Source organism: Catharus ustulatus, chromosome 2 (assembly GCF_009819885.2).
Source record: "Catharus ustulatus isolate bCatUst1 chromosome 2, bCatUst1.pri.v2, whole genome shotgun sequence".
NCBI lineage: Eukaryota > Metazoa > Chordata > Aves > Passeriformes > Turdidae > Catharus > Catharus ustulatus.
In genome coordinates, this window is record NC_046222.1 from 84,014,626 (window position 1) to 84,038,910 (window position 24,285).

At 36.5% G+C, this 24,285-nt stretch overlaps 1 protein-coding gene across 1 annotated transcript in view; it reads right to left on the minus strand.

Moving 5' to 3' along the window:
• Positions 1–24,285, minus strand: part of LOC116992265 (dedicator of cytokinesis protein 9-like) — a 114,970-nt gene that overhangs the window by 20,064 nt on the left and 70,621 nt on the right. Inside the window, 22 exon segments of the mRNA XM_033051720.1 lie at positions 1,249–1,296; positions 2,710–2,776; positions 4,708–4,822; positions 7,974–8,107; positions 8,597–8,717; positions 9,420–9,536; positions 10,315–10,493; positions 12,823–12,934; positions 13,543–13,626; positions 14,325–14,471; positions 16,713–16,784; positions 16,905–17,030; positions 17,170–17,239; positions 17,374–17,489; positions 18,762–18,851; positions 19,447–19,533; positions 20,882–21,003; positions 21,391–21,514; positions 21,772–21,864; positions 22,398–22,463; positions 22,586–22,773; positions 22,859–22,938. Of these exon segments, the coding sequence (XP_032907611.1) occupies positions 1,249–1,296; positions 2,710–2,776; positions 4,708–4,822; positions 7,974–8,107; positions 8,597–8,717; positions 9,420–9,536; positions 10,315–10,493; positions 12,823–12,934; positions 13,543–13,626; positions 14,325–14,471; positions 16,713–16,784; positions 16,905–17,030; positions 17,170–17,239; positions 17,374–17,489; positions 18,762–18,851; positions 19,447–19,533; positions 20,882–21,003; positions 21,391–21,514; positions 21,772–21,864; positions 22,398–22,463; positions 22,586–22,773; positions 22,859–22,938 (2,358 nt within the window).

Genomic DNA, 24,285 nt, shown 5'->3' on the forward strand with positions numbered 1-24,285 from the left:
AGAAAACAGAAAAGTGATCTGTGTTAGCGATCAGTACAGGCTAACTTCCTACTGTGTACCACCACCAGAGCTGATGAAAAATGAAAACCAGTGCTTGAACTGCAGAATTCCCTGTTTCCTTTCATTTTGGTCTTTTGTGTATTTCCAGACTACGTGCATTGGCTGTGTTATACTTCAGTGTAGTGACAATGTGAAAGTTACATTTACTGGGAAAATCCACAACACCAGATGCTTCAAATAGCTCAACATTTCCAACATTGACATGCAGCATTGACACAGACCAGGTGATCAGTAAAGAAAAAGGAAGTGTGGTAGTGTCCTCTACAAACTAGTCATACAAAGCAGTTGGAAGAATTTTTACAAAAAGCCTGAAAATTATAGACTCCTGTAAATCCAGAGTTTGACGTACACTTGAACACAAAGATTACAATCAAAACTTTAGCAAAGCCAGATTTATTTTTGAGTTTTTGAGGTTATGTGAACTCTTTTTTCCCCCCAGAAAAATCTCCAAGAAGACAGTCAAGTTTGTAGAAGAAGATTCATATTATCTCAATTAAAAACAAAAAAGCTAACATTATAGTTAGAATGCATTACCATCCAAAGTCAGCAACAACTTTTTCACTGAGCTCAAGAGGGCCAGTTATTTAACCACACCAGTTTAATTAGAACAGTATTACCTTATCAAGCACAGCATAAGGCCTAAAGAAGTTGCTATCTTTTACTCCATTAAAAACCACTTTGCATTTATAAAAAAACAAAGCAAAGATATTAAAATAAATTAATACAAGTTTCTAACTCCTACAGATGCTCTTCAGACTTCAAATTGAAAAACAGCAGTGTTGGAAGCTTCCCTACTCAACCTTCAAGTAAAAACACTATATATACAAAATTTCTAAAATGTTTTAATTTACGTGATTTATGGCCAACTGAATGAACAAAACATCATAAAATTTCTCTCCCAAAGACATCATTCCAAGGAAAAAAGGCTGTAAAAGATAGCATTTAAGGGGTGGATTTTAAAGTCATCATTTAAAAACTGCTCACAGATCATTCTTAAACAAATACCAGACTTCCAGACAGGATACAGATTTGTTAATACAGTAACCAGTTACTTACTTCAAAATCTTATGCATCACTTCACAATAACTCTTCTATTTGTGCAATTTATTTGTTACAGAGGTTCAAGACATATCTTACACAGTGCAATTATTAGTGAACAAGACAGTGACATTAAATTCCACACAGTACCTGGCTATGTATCGTTTTCCCATGTACTGGAACTGATGTAAGCACACTCTGCAGAGAACACAAGTCAGAGAAGTCACACTTTAAAAAAACCTTTTCCAGATATATGTAAACTGGAATTATTCAACAATTATTGCGAACTTTAAACTCTTACATCACAAAAGTTCTTTATTTCTCCCAGCCTTAAAATTCCCCTCCAAATCCCAGGTTAAGAAAAGGTAAACGTCTCACAGTCATAGTTATCTACAAATGGAAAATAAGCCAGGGCAACTAACATGGAAGAAGGAAGCAAAGAGATAACCAGACAATGCCTATTTACACATTTGCAAATTGTGTGTAAGTGTTCAAAATAAGGGCAAAACATTTTGCTTCCCTCCACCACAGCATAAACTCACTTGATTACAAATTGGTTTTGTTTTGTTGGGTTTTATTTAAGTTTTCCAGATTCTAGGATAACAACAGGCTTTCTGAAAGAACTGTTTTCAAAAGGGAATATGCTTTTACAACAAGATGATGACAAATAAATGAACAACAAAAAATTTTATTAAAAAAAGTAATCTGTATTACTGATAAGTGCGCAACTCTAATGACTAATGTACTAGAAGTCATATTTTCAAATCAAGAGAAGTGATGTGAGTGGAGGTTGTAATACTGATTTCATTTTACTCTTTTCACACTATAAATATTTATTACAATAATACAGAAAACAACACAACACCCCTTGTTCCCCCAGTAAGATGTCCTAAAAGTTCTTCTTTAAAGTGTAAAGCCAAAATGAAAGCCAGTTTTCAGGCTGTCTCCCATGTGCCAGCTGGGAATGACAGAGAAGACTGCCTCCATTTTTTACCGAGACCTTGAGTAAATTAGCTGTCTCCAGCCTGCAAAGTCAGAATGGTGTTTGCCTTCCCCAAACTTGTCATTCTGAGCACAAAACCTCAATTCTCCTTTCTGATATTTTCTTGTCTTTTAGATTCTAAGTTTCCTAGATGGAGCATAAGCTGATGATAACAAATAGCGGGACTCATCCTGTATCTATTCCCTTACAGAACAGCAGAGGACACTTCAGGAATGCTAGGAGCATGGTTCTTAAGTTACGCAGTTCAATCAGTTTTGCTATGCAACCATGTATTTATTATTTAACAGGTGATGTTACAAGACACAGTTCAATGCAGAAAGGTATCGAGACGGTTCCTCTTGCATGAACACTGCAATACTCTGAGCACTATTTGTTGTTCAAGAACTTCCTGAGATCCCTTCTTTATAACCTGATTCCACAGATTATCATGGGACTGGACAGTCATGCAATTGTGGACATAGAGTTAGGGACTTCTGAACAGATCAGGACAGTATTATTAAAAAAAAAAAGCCACCAAAAAAAACATTTATACATGCTTATATCTACACTGGTGTTGTTAACAGAACAGCAAAAGATACAGTTGCATGACAAGCACAACAAAAACTTACTCTGTAATCGTGAAAAAGTCCATGAGTTCAGATTTTGTAGCCTTGTTCCAATAAGTAAACAATGCATCTAGGAAAATGAATAACAGTTTAAAGATAACAATTATAATTCGAAGTTTTCCTGAAAACTGATTATACAAATGTACATATAATTTCTCCAAATGAGTTTCTGCAATATGGTATTAACTAATTAACCCATAATATTCCCATCACTTTAATATTTTACATAGTAAAAAATACACTACTGGTGTAGCCTGTAGCCCTATAACAATGTAAGACTTCAGAATATTTCAGACTGTTAGTCATATAACCTGCTTTTTTACAGATTGTTCACAACATTTTTTAAAATTAGAATTAATTATTCTTTTCTTTGACCGACAATGATTCCACGATGCATGATCATAGCAAGTAAGATGTTCCATTCATGCCATATTTCTATATCTCTGCAAACCATCTCCAGGATAACATGACTCCTTAAAAAATTTAATGTATCATCTCACAAACATCACAGGAGAACAAAGAAGCACTAACATGCCCATATTCCAGAAATGGAAATATATACAACAATCAAATCATTTGGTTCTTTATAATACAGCAAATTCTGCAGAACAGAGGATGAACTAGCCAAAGACATTTTTACAGAACAATGAATTATTCTTCACCTGTTTTCCAAGTCAAACAGTACAATTACACACAAATATTCACTTTCCTAAAAAGATCACACGTATTTATAGAACGCAGCACATCATGGTACCTATACCTAAAATACTCTGCTGATTTTGAAAGTTAGTGAAATAACAGGCATAAATCCACCAAATTACAGTAATTTCACGACTATAAGGCGCACCCTTTTGACTAAAATTTTCCCTGGAACCCGGAAGTGCGCCTTATAGTCCAGTGCGCCTTATCTGATGGACAAAGTTCAAAAAAATTGCCTACCCGGAAGTGCGAGCTGCGAGCCACGGGGGGAGCCGGCAGGGCCATGGCTGCCAGGTGGAGGTGGGGCGGAGCAGGGGCGGGCACGCCCCAGCCCTGTGGAGGTGGAGCCGCCCCTCCAGAGGCACACCCCGGCCCCGTGCAGGTGGGACGGCCCCTCTAGAAGCACCCCCCAGCCCCGTGCAGGCGAAGCCGCCCGTCCAGAGGCACCCCTCGGCCCGTGCAGGTGGAGCCGCCCCTCCACAGGCACCCCCTGGCCCCGTGCAGGCGGAGCCGCCCCTCCACAGGCACACCCCGGCCCCGTGCAGGTGGAGCCGCCCCTCCACAGGCACCGCCCGGCCCCGTGGAGGCGGAGCCGCCCCTCCACAGGCACCCACCGGCCCCGTGCAGGCGGGACGGCCCCTCTAGAAGCACCCCCCCCGGCCCCGTGGAGGCGGAGCCGCCCCTCCAGAGGCACCCCCCGGCCCCGTGCAAGCGGGACGGCCCGTCCAGAGGCACGCCCGGGCCCCGTGCAGGCGAAGCCGCGCGTCCAGAGGCACCCCCGGCCCCGTGCAGGCGGAGCCGCCCCTCCACAGGCACCCACCGGCCCCGTGCAGGCAGCACGGAGGGGTGGCGGCCATAGCCCGGCCCCGGAGAGGCAGCACGGAGGGGCGGCGGCCATAGCCTGGCCCCGGAGAGGCAGGCACAGAGGGGCGGCGGCCATAGCCCGGCCCCGGAGAGGCAGCACGGAGGGGCGGCGGCCATAGCCTGGCCCCGGAGAGGCAGCACGGAGGGGCGGCGGCCATAGCCCGGCCCCGGAGAGGCAGCACGGAGGGGTGGCGGCCATAGCCGGCCCTGCCGGATGCAGGTGGGCCTGGGGCCCCGCGGCACCGCCCCTGCGAGGTACAGGCGGGCCCGGGGGCCAATGACTGCCGGGTTGAGGCGGGGCCTCAGCCAGCAACCGCGCGGAGGGAGCTGGGGGCGGAGCCTCGCTGCAAAAAAAAAGTGCGCCCTATAGTCCGGTGCGCCTTATGGTCGTGAAATTACTGTACTTTGAATTTATAAAAAGCAGGAGGAATTACCTACCATCTGACATGCTTCTTAAAATATGAAGGAAACACATGAGCAGGCTTTTGATCTCTGCTTGGTCAAGTTTGTCATATCGAACAACAGAACTTCCTAAAGTGCTGCTCTGTTGGTTCTGAAAAGCAAACAGATACATTTTGGCTGAAGAGTTCTTAAACTGATAACAAACTCAATTGTTTTCAAATGCTTTAGTAACTCCTGCAACAGAAAAAGGATCTCCAAATGGAGACAAAAATGTTTCATGTAGAGATCAGTCACTAAAACACACGTTACACACACGAAGTATACCAAATTAAGCCTCTTTGCTTTGCTTGTTTTTAATTCCTTCTAGGTATAATTTTTTTTTTTCCCTAAGAGCAAAAGGAAAAGTTACTTAAGAGTGATTACTAACCAAGTTAATTATACCTAGGAACTCACATTGTAGAAATCAAGACTGCCTCTTCTGCTTAGATGGAATACTTGAAAAACCAAATGTTACTTAGGTAATACATATATGCTCCTTTGCTTTTCAAGAGACTGTAGACAGGACTGCCTCTACAAAAACTGTTCCATTTAAAGATGTAAGAACCTCAAGAAAAACATATATGAAGGGCAATAATATGCATTCTGGAAGAAATAACTACTACTATGTAACTTGTTGTTGCTCTCCCCTCCTCCCCTAACATACAAACAAACCAAACAAGCGCAAAACCCTCTTCCTGTTGCATTTTTTATTGTAATTCCTACACTTGAGGGAAGTTTATCAGCAACCCACAGAATCATCATCTGTGCAAAAAGAAAAAAATCTCTTTAATTGTCTTTCAAAATGTATGCCAGCTAACAAAATGGAAAAATAAAAATCATAAAAATATACAAATTTAACTTTGAGCAAAGACTTGTAAAAGAACAATTTCCACACAGTCAAGTGTTACAAAATCCTCAGACTGAAGCTTTTATAGATATACTGTATAAATTTTTGTTAAAAGTAAAAATTATGTCCTTTACAGTGCCTAATTCTCACAACCAATATGCCACTTATGCAAATGGAAAACGAACCAGACATTTAATAAGGTTTCTATAAAGTCAATAGTCTGGTATAATTGATCTGTACAATTCTTACTATAAAAAATTTACAAATACAAAGGTAGACTCAAGGGATAACAGCACTTGGTTTCACAAACAAAGCAAGAAGTGACAAGAGAACAACGCTCCCTGGAATACTCCTAACTGCAAGCAGGAGACATACGAGCCATGAAGGAACACTTCACAGCAATCACAACCATTGGTTGCTGAGCCCTTTTTATGCTCCTTATTCTGTCGTATTAAAGAATGCCTGTCATAAAACAATTTGTGTAAATCTGACACCAGTAAATGAGTAAATCACATAGTAGTCATGGAATGGGTGCATAGTGAAACTGAATGTGAAACTATGATGAATGCTAGCCAGAAGTTACTGTAATTTAGGAGGAGGGGGACACTTCTATAAGCCCAATTATTGCAGATTCTAAAGACCTCAAAACCGTTTACCTTTGAAATATCTCTGGTGTACAAGGAGGTGCTACTCTACAGGTTTTTGCATGCTATAACAGAGCAGCAATCAACAGATGATGGAGCAGAAACAGAATTTGTGTTTTCTACACTTTTAGAAACTGCCCAGAACACTAAATAATATTCCACTAAGACTGTTGAACACATACATGGGTAAAATAGGACCATGGCTACTCAGAGGCTTAGTTTAAAATCGTGTCAATAACCTATAAAGTATGCACATATTGAAATAAAAACTGATATACTTCCAGTCTATTCTGATTCCACAAGCATAATCCTATACATTATTCCAAAAGAAAATTAGAACAAAAACACAGCTCTTCACTATATTGATACCAAGCAATAAGCAAAAACTTGGAGATAACATGCACTGGACAACTGATCTACTAGAAAGAAAGTTCAGAAAGCAACAAATAAGAAGCCAGGATTAAGTATTATTTCGGGAAAATATCAACAGCATGCAAAACATAAATCCTGTGTTACCTAAATTGGCAGACCAGAGTAGAATTTTCAAAGGATGTTGACTCCTTTGAAAACCCTTTTACTTGGTGAAAACACTACACATTAGTAATTAACAACATGACAACTAAGTAATAGATGACAGCATTGCCATTTAGCAACAGTGTATACCAAGATATTTCTTTATTACCTTGGTCCATACATAAAAAGAACATTCAGTTCTATCAAAGACCCCAAGACTCAAATTCTGCAGTTATTTAAACTGATTGGAATTTTTATACTTAAACTAGATCACATGCATGCACTCCAAGTTTGACCTTTGAACATATTTTACATGGTCAAATTGCAATATATATTGGGTTTGAGATCCAACTGTTGCAAAGAAGCGGCAAAACTACTGACCACACACTTCACTCAGAAGCTCAACTATACCAAGCACAAAAACCAGATACTTCTTGAAACTGAAGAGAGAAAGTAGTATGCAAAATTTTCTCGGGCAAAGCTGGGACTGTCAGAAGTGAAAAATCCATAGTAACACGGTTTTTCTTTGGAGGGTGATAATTTTCTTCTTCTTCTCCGTTAGGGCGCAAAGCATGAGCAGAGTGCCTTCTGAGAAGCTTCTCTCTCTGCCACACGAAGGCATGTCAGAGTCAAGGGGAAAAAGTTAACATGTTGTGACTAGCACAACCAGAGCTAAGAAAATGAAAAGTGATCAGTATTGACACAAACTCTAGAAAGACAGGACTGAATACCTCATAGCTACTGCAGCCAGAGCTCCTAATTTGTAACAGCTTTAAAGTGAAACGGTTCAGAAAAGTCAAACTAAGATAAAGAAATCACCTGGAGAAAGCACAACTATTTTTTTCAACAGTTTAAAAATTCTAAGTATATTGAGCATAGAAAGGGATGGAATGATGGTCTCCACAAAATCAAAGAAGCTATTCTAACTGGAATTAAATCCTCTCAAGCAAAATTCAATATACTTATTCCAGTGCCTTTCTCTAGCAAAGGAAACAACTGCATGCTTTTGTCTCTACATCGAAAACCTGTTTGCATTTTTTGTGAAACAGTTCAGTAAATGCAATGCAAAAGCAGTTCACAAGATAATTATTTTGCAAAAGACTTATATAAAATACTGCTTTGAAGTCATTCTAGAAAGCCCATTGACAATGGAGATCAGAGTACTTAACTTCTATAACATTTAGGATGAAATTTTAGAAATACACTTTTAGGGTTTATCTTGGTTTGTTTTTTGCTTTGTTTTTGTTGGGTTTTTTTACCTTGTCAAGAGAATTGCTCTTGTCACTGTGTCTTTCTGGGAGACTGTTTCCTGAGTCTGTGCTTATAAGAGAGCCTCTTGAGTCAGCGTTCCTCACACTATTAATATTTGGAGTTGATGTGGTATATGGGGAAGCTAAAAAAAAAATAAAACCACAACCCCAAACAACATAAAAATCTCAAACAATACATACAAGTTAATCTATAGTTCAGTCAGACTTAAAATCACCATATATTTTTCAAGAAGGCAAATAATTAATTCCATTTAGTTATTTTGAATGAAGACAAACTTATTCTAGAATTCCAGCAAAGTATATACATAAGCACAAACATACAGACTTATGTACAACTATGTAGATACATGCATAAAAAACATATGTAGCAATACTTACACACTTCTACGAAGAAGCATATCTATTTCATAAAAAAACCCCACCGTGATTTTTTATATCTTAAGCATCATCTTTCACAGGGAAAAAAAGCAGTCCTGCTCCAGAAAATAGCTTTAGTTTCATATAGAAGAACAAATCCCAAAAGAGCCCAAAAGACAGATTTCATGTACAGACTGAAAAAATTCAAGAGTTCCTCTTTAATTATTTTATTTTACTTTTTTTTAAGTGCTTACCAATGCCAGAGATAACACCAAATAGATCTTTAGGAAGATTGTTATCCAATGTGTTTCCTGATTTTTGTGGTGTTACTAACTGACTTGCAGTTGGCAAAATCTGCGCATCATCCTTTGTGCTCTGTTTGGAAAAAAGAAGAAAATATGATTATTTTCCTATATTACGGACTTTGTGAATATGACATCTTCTAGAGAAATATTTGCAAAGTATTTCTTCCTTAAATTTTAATTTCTATAAATATGCTCAAAGGAGCAGAGATGTTCACATATTTGCAAAGCTTGGGATCCCCTAAAACTTAAGACACTTCAGGAAACATTGAAGAAATGAGTATTCAATTGAATTTTAAACACTATAAAAGAGGTATTTCAAAAAGACTCACATTACTTTTATTTCAAACACCCAAATATTTATCTTGTTGGAAGAGTTTGGGAGATTTTCTTTCTTAATACTAAATGGAACACAACAAGATGAGGACAAAAGTAAAATACATAAATAATTAAACCTCACATTTAAAAACTGTGTTCAACCATATCAATATATACCCTTCACAAATTAAATTTTAAATAATTTTCCTGTAGCCCTCTTGCACTACAGCTCTTTCAAAGTCACACTCCTTCAGGGTTAAGTTCTTCTCAAATTTCTAGAAAATTAACAATCTTTTTATGGTCCATTTGTTTCAGTCTTGGACTGTGATGAAAAATTGCAGAATTGCGAAGCTTACGAAGCCCCTTCTTTGCATGGAGTATGCAATGTTTCCCATACATGTTACCAATAAATTATGATAAAAACAATTCAGAAGACCAAACAGAAATTGTCACTCACATTGCTGGAAGGGTTAACAGGAAATGGAGACACATCTTTCACATTGATCCGCTGAACGTTTTCTATGAGCAGACCAAAGAGTGGCAAATACATGGTGGCTATTCTTGCCTGATGGCCCTAAATAGAGTTTAACAGTTCATTAAAAAATTACAGTTTTAATTTTTAATCACTGACTAGTTTTAATCTATTCACTCCTAAATTACAAAAAAAAATAAAATAAGAGCACTTAATAAATATTTGCCAAGTCAGAGTTCAAGTTTATAAATTCATAAATGGCAAATGCAGTCATCATCACTGTATTTCATTCTAATTTACAGAAGATCAGCAAATTGGATTTACTGTCTGAATATAATGCAAAAAACCTCCAAAATTAATGTCATTTCAGCTAAAACCAACCAAGTAAATTAAAATTATGTTAGTTTGATGACTTAATGACACCTTTCATTACAATTTTTTTGGTTTCTCCACAGCATCACTGATGTCAACAGGAGTCAGAAATTAAAAATCACTCGAATTTACCACCATGACTTTTAGTTTTCTTATACCAATTTCATGAATAATAGATAGAAGGGCAGTTGCCAAATATTAAGAGCTAATATTTAATGAAATGAAGAGCTTAAAACATGCTCAAAAAATCTGATTAATTTAAGCACAGCAGTTAGAGTACGCTGTGCTAAAATGCAAACCCACATATAATTATATTAAAAGGTGCTTTGTCATTTCATTTGGTCAGAAGATGGAACATGCAGATTGGTCTTGATACAGTTTTCATCACAGTCTGGGCAGAAATAATTTTGCGGAAAATTAACAAGGGTTTGTTCTAATAACGAAAAAAGTTTTTGTATGTGTGCAAAATCTTTATGCTTTTGTACTACTAGCATAGCAATAGACTTACCCTGGTAGCATATCTATCATCAAAAGAATGCTTTATCATCAAATTCTTGAGCACACTAATGGCAATCTGCCGCACATCTCTGAACTCTTGTAAGGCATTGCCCACCTCCCTTAGAAGCAGTCCAACCAAGAAGTGATTTTTACAGAATTCATCAGTTAATGAATAGTCCAGTTGAAGGTCTGGAAGCAAAATACAAATTTCACATAAGGAATGGTTTTATTTAAATCATTTTATCAACCAGCTCAAGGTTGAAGTAAAGCCCAGCACATGAGACACAGTAAAGCCAAACTACTCCCTCTCCTAAGTACTTTTCATGTAATAAAAGAACCCAGTCCATTTATGTACTGAATTTTTGACATCTTAAGACGAACTTCAGTTCGAAGGGCTCTAACAAACTGAATTTATTAGAACGTGTATATTTACAACATTAGCTGAGGTGTCCTAGAGCTCCTCATGTTCACTCTCATTGCTCAATACAGTAATCAAAAACCAGATGCTAATCTCAAAGCAGTTTCATTTTCCAAATAAATCTCTCTCAGTAAAGGAATCCCTCAAGTCAGAAAGAAGTATATCTGAGACAGCACAGCCATTACACAGACATTCTACAGGCATTCTTGTAACTCACTTAAGAGCCAGCCACATCACCTGAGATATCTTTTGCTCAACAAAGCAAAACAGAGCCAAAACCACTTCTGATAAAGGTCTTCTTTCCTGGCTGAACTCCTAGTTCCCAGGGAGCACTTCATACTCTTCTTTATTGTGCCATCAGGAACACTGCCTTCTCTGATTTTGCTATTTTTAAGGTTCCCTAAGCCAGCAGCTCATAGTCTCTTTTCTATGAAAATATTTATGCAGTGTTATTATCCAAGACACTCCCAAAGGCTGAAAAAGCCAAAGACAGAAAAAAGTTCTAAGCAGCTGTTCTGCTCATGATCTCAAATCTTGCTTTATCTTGCTCTACCTTGATGGAAGTGTGAATTAGTGATATTCAACTTTACCAACTAGCAGAATCTACTGAATAAATATTTCCAAAAGAAGCGCCTATTCTACAAAAATAGGTTTAGGTATTCCTTGTAAAAAGCACCTTCCTTGCCTCTATTTAGTAATTGCTGCTGTAGTTCAGTGCCTGGAAGAAATTAATGTGTCTTCACAGCCACAGAAGCAATAGCTAGCATATGACTTGTTTTGGCACAAGACTGGATGTACCAGGAACCCAGCTGGGCTACACAGGATTTTCATGACTGAGCTCCTACACACACCAAAAAAAAGAAAAAAAAGAACCACAAAGTGGAAGCAAGAACAAGCTACAAAAGAGGAATACAGAAGTATTCAGAGAAGAGTGCCAGGAAAGCCAAAGCTTAGCTACAGCTGAAACTGGTAATGGACATCATAACAAGAAGAGCTTTTACCATTACATTAGCATTAAACCCCTGAATAAGGAAAACATGGGATATTTGCTAAATGGGGACTGTGATTTAGAGACAGTGGGCTTGGGTGAGGCTGAAGTACTCCATAACTTTGTTACTTTATCCTTTGCTGACATGACTCCAGGCCTTAATAGTACAAAAACTATCTTCAAGAAAGACAATTACTGCCAGTGGATAAGGATCAGCTCAGAGATCCCCTGAGAGACCTCCAGTCATGCAAATCCCCACCACCAGATGAGACACAGAGAGTTAACTGGCACCATTAGAAGATTGCTCACTATCACCTTTGTTAAGCCATGGTGAAGTCATTTCTTAGCAAGTGAAAGAGTGTGACTGGGAATAGCCAAAATAAATTTACCCAGGGTAAATAATGTTTTAAGACTGGTCTGTTTTAAGGGCAGAATAGCAGATGTCACCATGGTCATTGTATCCAAGCTGGGACATTTCACTCTAGGTGAAGAGACACCCAAATGTGAAAAATAACTATGTGGATCACTGGGCTCAAAAGCTGGAGATCAATGGTTTGTACTCTATTTGGAGACAGCTGCAAGAGGAATTTCCCAAGGACTCTCCTACTTAATACTACTTCATCAACAACCTGAAAATGGAGAGCCCCATGAAGTTTGTGGACAGGTACAGTCCACTTGCTCAAAAGGCAGAGCTGCATTTCAGAAGAATCTAGATTCCACAGAAACGGTAATCAAGTTCCACAAGGAATAATACAAAATTCTGCACCTGGGGTGAACAAACTTCCTGCAATGGCACCAGCTGTGGAAGGAATAGCACTTCTAGAGAAAGGAAGGCCTGACATGATCAAAGCAGAAAATTGGGATACAGACCTACTCAAGTTCCTTTAAATCAACTACATGAAAAAAAAGTTTACCATTTCTTTCTTTGGAAAGATTACTCTGCTACATAAGGCACTTCCTTTAACTTTCAGTGAAAGGACTGAAACTTTAGACTTCTATTTAACAATTTCAAGTTTTCCATCATCTCACAGACCTGAAGTTAGACGTACACATCTAATAATAAAAAGCTGACATACAAGAAATGTGCCATACACTACTTCAGAAGAACTTACCTTGGTATCTCTGAACTCTGCCTTTTCCAAATGGCATGGGTAGATTCAAAGGTATATAGTGTTCATGATTACAGACTACACGAAGAAATTCAAATTTGAATTCAAAAAGAGCCTGAAAAAATATAGTATAAATTAAACAACTAATGTAGTGATTTGAATAACATATTAAAAACAAATTTTTAACACAAAAGGGTGATTCATTTCAGTCTTGCACCATGTTGGATATAGACCTGTCAAAGCTCCACGTCAGCACATAATAAATCCAGAGTAACTGTTACTTAAAAACTGTTACTTAACAACTGGTCCTATTTACTATTCACATTGTCCAAAATTTACAATCCTATTATGTACTGATGTAAGAAAACTTTGGACACACAGCAGGAATTCTTTGGGCATCTGATACATGCTTTCCCCACTCCAGTTAAGAGTAGCTTAAGATATTCAATACCAACTCTTCCAACTTCAGACTTCTTGCACTCATGCTTAAAATTTCTGCTTAGTGTTGCACCCCCACACCCCACTACTTCTGTGATTCCCGAACTCTAGGGGGGCAAAATTGCATGAATCAAAATAGGAAACGGTGGTTTGATGGGAAAAAATGCTCTAGGCACAGAGCAGGGACTTCTAATGCAACTGGGAAAAGACTTAATGCAGGACTTTATCCCCATGCATCAAGAAGAGACAACACTTAAAAATAGCTTGTTTAAAAACACTGAGTACCTTTGGATCTCCTGGGGCAAAGCAGCTGATGTAGTTATTGATTTGCTTGAAAACAAAGCCTCTATCCATAAAAGTGAAACACCTCTGGGGAGAACAAGTAAAACCAAGATAGAATTGATTTACTACTGTCCCTGCATTCAGTAATTATATTTCTGTATTTAATAAGTCTATTGTCCAAACACATTATTGACATTTCTGTTTGAATACAAAAAAAATAAAACATGCAAACCAAACATATGTGTACATATATGAATATTAAATTTTCCCTTAAGACTGCTGATCTTAAATCACAAACAAAAAGCAGTTTGAAAAGAACTCTATCTTGACAGAAATGAAAATGTAATACCACTAGAATTTTTATCTAGTATTTCAGTTCCCATCCTTTTTTCTCCCTAGTAGATATTATTGGCTGAAAAATGAAAGGCACTGAAAGTCTTCCCACATAACATGTATGCAAATAAAGCACTACTGAAAACTTGCAAGATTTGAAGGCAACCCAGATGGTATTTTTAAAGGAAAAAAATAAAAAGAAAAACCAAAATACATTTTGAATAAAATATAAATTCATTTCTTAAATTACCAAATTTCTGAATGGATGTCATCTTGATTACAGAAGATGTAAATTAAACTTCAATGCATTTTAACATGGACATAAAATTATATTTAAAAGGTTTCATGCATATTCAGCTTTATATGAGTTGGCTTTAAGATTCTGTAAAATCCATACAGAAGCAATATTATTGAAAGAATAACCACGGAGTCCAAATCTCTTCTGTACCTACTTTAATAAAGGCAGCCAGGCTATGGTTTGCATTTTTTGAGGCCTCTGGATTGTCTCTGTACTTCTGAGTGATGTGTGGCATTAGCATATTAACAACCGTTTCCACTGCATGATGAAAGGAGGCAGAAAATCTCTGGTTTCTCAACAGCTACAAATTAATTCAGATGCAATATTAAATATGGTTCATAACACTAGAATATATAAAAACCTTATTTTGATAACATATAGATAACCTGACAGGGAGAGAAGAAACAGTTTTTGAACTTTCTCATTTTCTAGACTGAAATGGGAGAAGGATCATTTGTTTAGAAGAAAATATAACATGGACTAGCTTCTCTTACTGAAATTCAAGCAAGGCAGTCTTTGATGACATAAACCACATGTATAAAAGCTTCTAAGTATAATGCATTAATATTTTTATATACTTCAATAAACAACACAAGTTTAAGAATAAGAGGGAATCTTTTAATTTTACCCATCTTCCTCTCCAAAGCAGACACCAGCTGGTTCACATATACTAACTACATTATCAGATAGTTATTTCTGTCTTGAAAAAAACCCCATTTTTTGCTGTTCTGCAACTATCTTGATAATAACTGCTTTCACCATTGAGGAAATTGTCATCCATGCTTCTTTCTCTCTCTTACTCCTCAACAACCTCAAAATCTCAGCTCTTCAGGTATGAGAATCTTACTCTGTGTTTTTAAGTTTCCACAATCAGAACTCTCTTCTCTTACTTTTTGGTAGTTTGCCAATTAGCTTAAAAGATTTCCTCTTCATTCATAATTTCTTTCTTTCCACTCACTACCCATATTGTCTTCATCAATGAATTTTTACACTGACGAATATTGGTCAGTAAGTGCTCTTCAGCTTTTTGGCACTGCAGTCTCTTATTTCTATGCATCTTACAACCTTTACTAAAGAGTCTGTCTTTTGTCTGAAGAGACTTAATGACATGTGGTGTGAGGTAGATGACATTGGCAAAAATTGTTTCAATTGTACAGTCATTATGTCTTTTGTTTTTGAAAACTGAAATCAAAACATCCAAGTAGTCTAAGTACTTTTATTCAAATAGTTTTTTGAATTACATTAAAAGCAACATTCCTAGACAGAACAAGTCATTGTCAAGGCCCTGCATAAATCAATGATTAGAAAATTTGCTTCCTTTGTGTTTGATTTGTGGTGCAAAACCTCCAGCTCTAGTTTTCAAAAAATTTAAAAATAGACATTTAGGCTGAAAAAGATCCCTTTATAAATATAAACAGTACTTATGCATGAAAAAACAAATAAGAACCAAAGATTGTGTTGGTGAGTATGTCGGTGTCCTACAATGCTCTTGTAGCTCAGTCTTTGTTGGGCAGTAATTAAACATAATTCTTGTTATAGAAATAAATTTGCTGCACATAGGAATGCATCTTTTTATCAGATATCATAAGCAGGAAGTATCTGAGTGCATGTTGCATTTATGACATTATCTAGTAAGGCAGAAAAAAACCTCGCTAAATAATTTATATTTAAGGAGCTTGCAAATCAAGCAACATTGTTCAGGGGTGAGAACACTTGCAAATTGTAGCAAGTTTTGCACCTCTCTCGTTCACATTACAGAGAAGGTGACAATGAGGTTAGTCAAACTGGGATTCAAAACTCCACTGGTCATACCACAAAGTCTTAAGTGTAGAACTATAAAATTTTTTCCTGGTTATTGTACAATAACTTTCTCCCTCATGTATTTCAGACTTCCAGTTATATTCTAAATGCACAGTGAAAATAGTGATAACAGTATCACAACAACCTGATATGTTACTCAGTTGAGACTATGTTGTTTACTTGAAACTTTCAAGACTTACTTTAATCCAAAAGTAAATAAATTAAAAAGTTGTCACCAATGCAAAAAAATACTGCTTACAGGCTAAGCTTGTAGAAAACCACATTTCTAAAGTTTTAGCATTCTCCTTCCAGTGTAAGAAATAACACAAAATTAAATATTGATACTTCTTACTACATACAGAAGACTGTGAAGTTCATGACTTGCTGTTCTCATGGTCATTTAATATCACAGCTACAGTATTGCTTGGGAAAAAGCCCACATTTGTTTGGATAGTGCTTATACCAAATGCCACAGTGTTATCTACTGCTCAACTTCTTTGTACCACAAGAATACAAAATCCTAATAGAGAGTCTGACGATTTACACAGACTGCTCTACATGGATTTTAAAGGTTTCTATTCTTTTATATTAATGTTGAATCCAGCCCTGCAGTTTTTACTATTTAATATTCCAACTGATTTCTCCTACTGCCTCTTTCTCTCCCTTTCTGAAACATGTGATTGGAAAAAGAAGAGACCACATAGATCTTCCTTTGAATACTTTTTTGCAAAAGTTGACATACCTTCACTTTAGAGTTTTCTATCAAATGTTGAGCCATTGACTTTATCAGAACTTCAAAGAAAAACCATGAATACTGCAGAGAAAAGAAAACATTCAGTAAGATCACTACATGCATATTTCAATAACTTAGTTCCTGTTCTTCAGTTACTACTAGATAAGCACATATAGTAAAAAAGAACAGTTCAACACATACCTTAAGCAGCTTGTTGCTCGTAAGAAAGTCAGCAGATGGCTTTAAAATTGTTGTCATTGACTTTGTCAACTCTTCATGTACTGTCTTATATTCAGAAGCAACGTAGGGTTCTGCTTTATATGCATACTTGGGGAGGAAAAACAGAATTAAATATGAAATTATGGCATAATACAAAAGAATTGAAATTCTACAGATGCAACTGAATTTAAATATATTTTTTCTTAGGGAAATAAAAAAGAGAAATATCCAATTTACTTTTACCTACCTTCACATAAGATCTCAGGTAGCTATCCAGGCCTTCTTCATGACACTGAGCAACAATATGGATAATAACCCTAAAGAGAAGTCAGAAAACAAGTAAACGTATAAAGAAAGCTGTGATTGCAACAGCAAAAATGCTACTGAGGTGGAGATTTATGTGATAACCCAGTCATCACATAGACTCTATGAACCTCTTAAAATTCTTTACCTTGTCACATTGACAGCAACTTCCTCTTGAGTTGCTCTGGTGAGAACTCTGAACAACTGGTTTAGAACAGTTGGCAGGAAAGCTATCATCACATGGCCTTCCATAGCATGAAGGCTCTAAAAGAGAGTAGTAATACTGTCACTCCTGTGAATCAACAGCATTTAAATCACAAATTCTGAAACCATAAAATTTATTGCAAGTCTTTTTCCCAAAATATAAAATGCTTGCACCATTTGGTGTTTAATAACAAAAATATGGCATAGAAAGCAATTGAGGCTATTTTCCAATATAAATATTTAGTAAATGTTTTCTACAGGAAAATAAATTATAGATATAAATTAGCTGTTATTAACAGCATTTTGGAAGTACTTACTTGTACTTTTCCACTGAAATGCACTCTAGGTAATGATTCAGTGAAAAGTCTGTGCCCAACAGCACGTTGAGACTGGTATATTTTGGCATTTCATCCACCAATGCAGACATTTAGTTTAGAAAATAGAAGTTCCACAAAAACATGAAGATTTCTTACCTGTGCTACGTGCAATACTAATTATACCACCTACAACTAAACAATAAACTAGCAACTACGTTAAAACCCAGGATGAACTAAAATCCCTAACTACTTAATGGAAATTGGAGACAGTGAATTAATGACAATTTCTTCCTGATATGCCTTTGCATTCCATCACATGCAAAAGATCCTACAGACATAACCACCCTCACAGAAAAGGCAGTGTAGGCAATTAATCCTATGAAGTATTATGCCACAAAATTCCCGGGAATTAAAGGGAATTTGACAAAAAGAATGTATTTGCTGAACATGCATGCAGACAACAAATGTCAAACATTTCCATTTAGTGTTAGGTGTTAAGAAGTTGTTTTGTCTCTGACTGTTTGCCTGCACATCCACACTACTCAGAAGACAAGATGGTCTTTCTCCCTAAGTGATCTGTATCAGAAAAAACTGAAGTGAAAATCATGCACCCTATTGATCTAATTCTGAAAGAGAACTGAAGACATGACAATGATGACCTTCTAAGCAAAATTTTAGAAGAATAAAGAATTGTGATTCCTCCCAATTACCATCCACAGTTAAATTTGATTATTTTGACAAATTGAGCCATTAGTGTTTGAAATCACCACTCATCAGGCTGACCAATACTGTCTCATAATTTCTTTGTGATTTCCTCTTACATTGCAATTGTACATTTATTTAAGGCAGAAAGTATTTTTGTGGGTTTTTTCCACAGCATATTCTATTAGTACAACTCATAGCCACAATACTAATTCTCATACTGAAAAGTGAGACCTATAAAATGCCTGAAGCTCCAAGGCTTTGCAAAAGAATAAATTAATTATATAATCGGTTATTCACTGCCATTTCATACCTTAAGATATTTTACAAGATCAGTTCCCAGTGCGCAAGCTCCAGACTCTGTTTTCTGACAGTACTGAAAAAAATTATGTAAATGCTGGTCCTGTCAAAGACAAAAAGAACAACAAATTACAAACAATATCTAACATTACTATCCATTAAAAATATTTATATTTATATGCATAAATATATATCTTTGTCCATAGATTCAATTTTCAAAAACAAAAGTTGAAGTGACTATTCTGAAGACTTAAGTCTTATTTTTTAAAATGAAATTTCGAGGTTTTTTTGAATATCCTTATACAAAATTCTACCTATATTTGCTTCCTACTGACATGCAGAAAATAGCATACTCAATTATCCCAATCAATCATAATATGTTTGCTATGAAAAGGTCTAATAGCTCATTGCTTTGAAGACATGCCAGTAAAGAGCTTATAGACAACTATGACCCCTGCTCTAACTGGAAAAGTCAGACTAGAATGGATGACAGGAGGAAAAAAGCTCATGGTTTGAACAGCTTCCATTTAAGATCTGTTTTTCACATCTGATGTAAAAGAAAGAGACCATGAGAAAAGCCCAAGAGACAAAAATGAAATGAGCATACTGAGTTTAAGAATCTTCCCATATATCTATGCATACTATAAACGCACATAATTCCTGAAAGGTTCTCTAATTAAATTTGTTTTATAACTCACCTGTGTATACACAGTTGACACCAGATGAGTGGATATTTTTAACAGTTGTTTGCCTCCATCTACCCATTTAATTTCAGGACCAGAATGCTGCATACACACGAGGGGGAAAAGTAAAATAATGTAGCAATATATTAAAGTAAACCAGTTAGCAGTGCCATTAACAACACTTTTTTCAAAAAGAAAAAAACAGGCCGAAGAAATGCAAGGTGCAATGAATAAAGTCATAAAAAAAGCAAAATTATGCAGGCAATATTTCCAAAAGCATTTATGAAGCTTAAAATGTTTTTTTACAAGTCCCACAGTATTTTCCTTGATGGCTAAAACTGATTCTCTGTGAGTCACAGATTGTGTTTCCCCTACAACTCTAACTAGAAAGAAACTTCTGACTAGAGAGAAATATTTACTAGTTTTCTCAGAAAAATAACACAAGAATTTCCACAGATACTCACAAGGTTTAAAACTTAACATGTGTCACTGATACATAGCAGCCAGTCCTTTCTTCTCATCCCATTTCCAAAGAACTGAGAATGAGAATGCCGACCCTGACAGCCAGTTAGGGAGAGATATTATTGCTAAATCTGCAAGTAGTCATATTGGTCCTAACCTTCTACCCATGGGCATGAGCAGAGACAAACATCAGAGGCATAAAGAATACACCTACAACGTGAGAAGATGAAAGATGTGGAGGAAATGATGACTGGAAAGCTTACAGCAGAGTTTAAAAAAGACCAGGTGGTAGAACAGGAGGAGAGCAACCTCTTGCTGTTGATTTTACGTCTCTTCCTCCAAAATTAGTCAATTTTGTCTCTGCATTTCAATCTCTTTGTCAAATTCCCTATCACATTTTTGTTTTGTATGCTCCTTGGTATGATTTTTATTATTAAATTATGCAAGCTTTCTGCTTTGAAAAATACAACCATAAATTTTACTTGTGAAGTATAGAGATCACAAAAATCAAGATGTGAGAATAAGACTTGTTCAGGAATAAAGGACTTACTGAAAGGAGACAGCATGAAATGCTAAAAAAAATTTAGTAAAGGACTTCAGATTATTTGCATACCTTCATAAACTCAAAATAATTTTAAATGTTTAAAAATTACTGTAACTTCTAGTTAATTATTACCACAGAAAATGAAAATTAAGCATTTCTTAATTATATGAGCTAAATAACAACAGAAGTAAGTATGTAACAACTTAACTTTCTGACTTTTACAAGAATTTGACTCAACCTGCCCTAATACTTTTTTTCTTTTGTCTCCCATGACTCTTCGGATTTGTCTCAGTCAGACAAGCATTCAATTTCAACTATAAAAGAATATAAATTCTGCTAGAAAATTACTTAAATCTTATCATCCTACTGGGGAATTACAACCAAACCTTCTCTCCCCAATATTTGGGTTCTTTTTTAAGATTAGAGTCATTTTCTACAACATACCTTTCCAACACCCACTTCTTGATAACTAAGATAGCCCGATGGAAGATTTGCTGACACTGGGATTTGTTGCTCATTGGTGACCACTCTTCCATCTTTTATCAAAGGAAGCCATGAATACCCAACTACAGAATATGAAAGGCAAGTAATTTTAAATATTATGAAACTTCACATACACCCTTACAACAAAAATCTTACCAAGTAATTCTGACATGCAATTCATGAAATAGAAAATGTTACTGTAAAGGCCAAATGATTTGAACTCAAACAACTATAAAACATTGAAAGCACAAAGTAATGTCAATGATTTTGAAAAACACTGTATATTTGATGGACACTCCAAACCAAAATTTAAAACATTTAAATTAGAAGAAATATTTTATTAAATCTTTCAGTCAGTACTATGTAATAAGAAAGCATTATATGGATAACAAAAATTATGAGTTACCAGATAAGCATACTTCAAGAAAATTCCCTAGTAATTACCGAAAATAAAGCATTAGTGCACAAACCTTGTGTTTCAACGACATCTTTCTTCTTTGTACTCCCTTTGCTTGAATTATCACAGCTCACATGGTAGAAGGTGAACAACAAATGGTGCTTTTCATGTAACTGAGTGGGCAATTCTATTTTAATCTGAAAGGCAAAGAAATCTCTCTAGAAGTTTTCAGCTACAGCACTGACATGTGTTAGTGGTTCCACATTTAAAAAGTAATTCCAGGTTGTGTGTTATTTGAAGCTAGACCACAAATCAAACACAAAAAATTTAAAAGAAGTCCTTAGAAAGGTGACCTGATTCAACTGAGAACTTTGCAATCCTCCAATACTTTCTTGTATTTTGAAACTTACTTAGTACCTGACCTGGCAAAAGTTTCTTCAGAAAGGCAGCTTACCTCATCATAAAACTCTGGATTTTGATGGTGATGCAGAACAGCAGCAAATGCACTTCTAGTAAATACTGGTCCACCAGGCCTACCATAGATACACTAAGAATAGACAAAAGGAAAAAAGAACAAAAAGACCCTGTGATTCTTTTTTACTCTCAGCTTAGAATGTCTCACCCAGAATTTGAAATATATTAACTTGTGTTTAACATGGTTTCTTTACATGACATTTAGTCTGCCTGCTGTGCATTAGAGCTTACACTGTGATTTCACTTCAGGATGTCTCTAAATTCCTATACACCTGTTCTTCTAGGCACCTTTTATACACTGCAATAGCTCATAAAATAGAGTTTGGCTCTGCAGTTGATAAAAATCTTTAATGTTTTAACTTACTGGGGAGCAGGTATAAGCTACCCTTGCTTGCAACAAGTTTATTCCTGGAATTTTAGTAAAAAATATTAAAGACATTAAATGCTCTGAGGACTCTTTAGAAATCTCTTTTATCAGAAACAAACAAGCCATCCAGAAGTTACTCTCAAGCCCATACCAAATTAGATCAATTAATCTAGTACTAGTGTTACTTAGCTAAATGCTCACTGTTTACTTCTATCAGCCACAAAAATGAAAAGACCAACCTTCAAAGGCAAAGAGTCCTCTTCATCAGAATCCTTGAACTCAACACACACTGCAATATTTCTAGCCTAAAGCAGCAGTTAAAAAAATAAACCCAAACAATTAATCATAAGGTTCATCACAGAAATAAACATGTAAACAATCTTAACTAAACCTGAGAAAGAAGGTGGCACAGGTTTTCTCTACTCACCTTTGCAAAAGACTTTTGACTGTCATATTTTAAATGCTTTGGATAAACATAAAGATGATTGTTGTAGATGGTAAAAGGCTGAGTGCATTTCGGTATACAGGGAACAAACTCCTCTATTTCAAATGCTGTGAGTGTCTTGGTACTGTTTTCAAACTGTTTCATGGGAATGTATGATGAGTTAACGTAATCTGAAAATACATTGAAAAAAAACAAATAAAGAACTGAAGAGGAAGAAGTCTGAATGTCCATTTAACAGTGTTTGTTAACACTTACTTGGAAAATCTGGTGACACATTGTCAATTGTAACATCCAGATTTCCTAAAATAACAGGAAGTTTGGCCATCTTTTCAGGTCTGTAGGAAGGAAAAAAAAAAAAAAAGCCCTCAAAGTCAGGCTAAAAGCAAATCAGATGCCAGCAAAAAAAGATAATAGGAAACAGAAGCAAAAGTAATATCCTGAAATAGGAGTATGAGAGGAAAGGTGGTTTGAGGGTGCATGACTGATCTGGTCTTGCTTTTTGCCTAGCTACACAGTTTTCTTTTCCTTTAAATTCTCAGGGAAAAAAAAAACCAAAACAAAATATTTGACACACAAGTGTGTCAAAGGTCATGGAAAAGCATGACTTTTTCTTTCTTTAAATCAAAATGAAACACGTTGTCAAAGGCAAGTTTTGCCATGTAGTAACTCACTATCACTTGCAGCAAAGAGGGAAGTTTTAAATCTCAGTGGCCAGTGATAAGCATTCATGGTAGTACGATAAATCTGGGGGAAGAGAAATCAGCAGGTTTCTATCTCCTCCTTGTTCTAGACTAAAAATTCACCCTGTAAAACCCACCAAGTACAGATGTTACGGTATAGCTATTTCAGAAACATGAAGTACAAGTATTTTCCATGCCAAAATCATGCACAACCCTTTATTAGTAAACACAGTCAGCAGCATGATTTTTTAAAATTATTGCACAGCAAATGGATGCAAAGTTTTCCCAAAAAGAATCCCGTGCTGTGAAGTAAACTTCTGGTTGGAGTTGGGATTCTAATTCCAATAGATATGCCTTAGACATTAGAACCCCTTTCTTACTGCAATTCCTGTGAAATACCGTACAGGGTTCCACTGACAGGATGCTGAAACAACCAAAAGCACTTCCTTAACTTACAAAGCAGTGTGGCAGGTTAAGTTACTGTTTGTTTCAATTCCAGTAATAGTCTTTATGGCAAGGAGTATCAGTATACAGAGCAATGTCCGTGCTGCATCAAGTTCAACAAAAGGTTCAGCCGCTTGCTAGGAGTGAGCTAAAATACCTGTAACAAACCTCATCTCCTTATCAGATTTGCTAAGCAAGAAGAAAGAAACTATAGCCTGTGCTTAGTGTGTTATAGCTTTCGTGCTCAGTGATTGTTCAAGTTAACACCGCTCCTGCTAACTGTGCTGTAACAGAAGTGGGAACTTCTTTGCAAAGCAGCAGACATTGCTCTATTATTTTACATCCTGTTAAATAAGGGGATGAAAAACTTCATGAAGATGGTCATCTGTCAGTTATATACCCGTAAGCCTTGCACACAAACTGATGAAGTCTTTAAGAATACTCTGGAAAAAAAGACAACCGATGTTATTGTTCTGTTATTTAGGTATCCTGAGACACATTCCCAAGGAAGGTGAACTGGAGACTTGCTTGAATCCCTTTCTCTGAGAGCCAGCATCC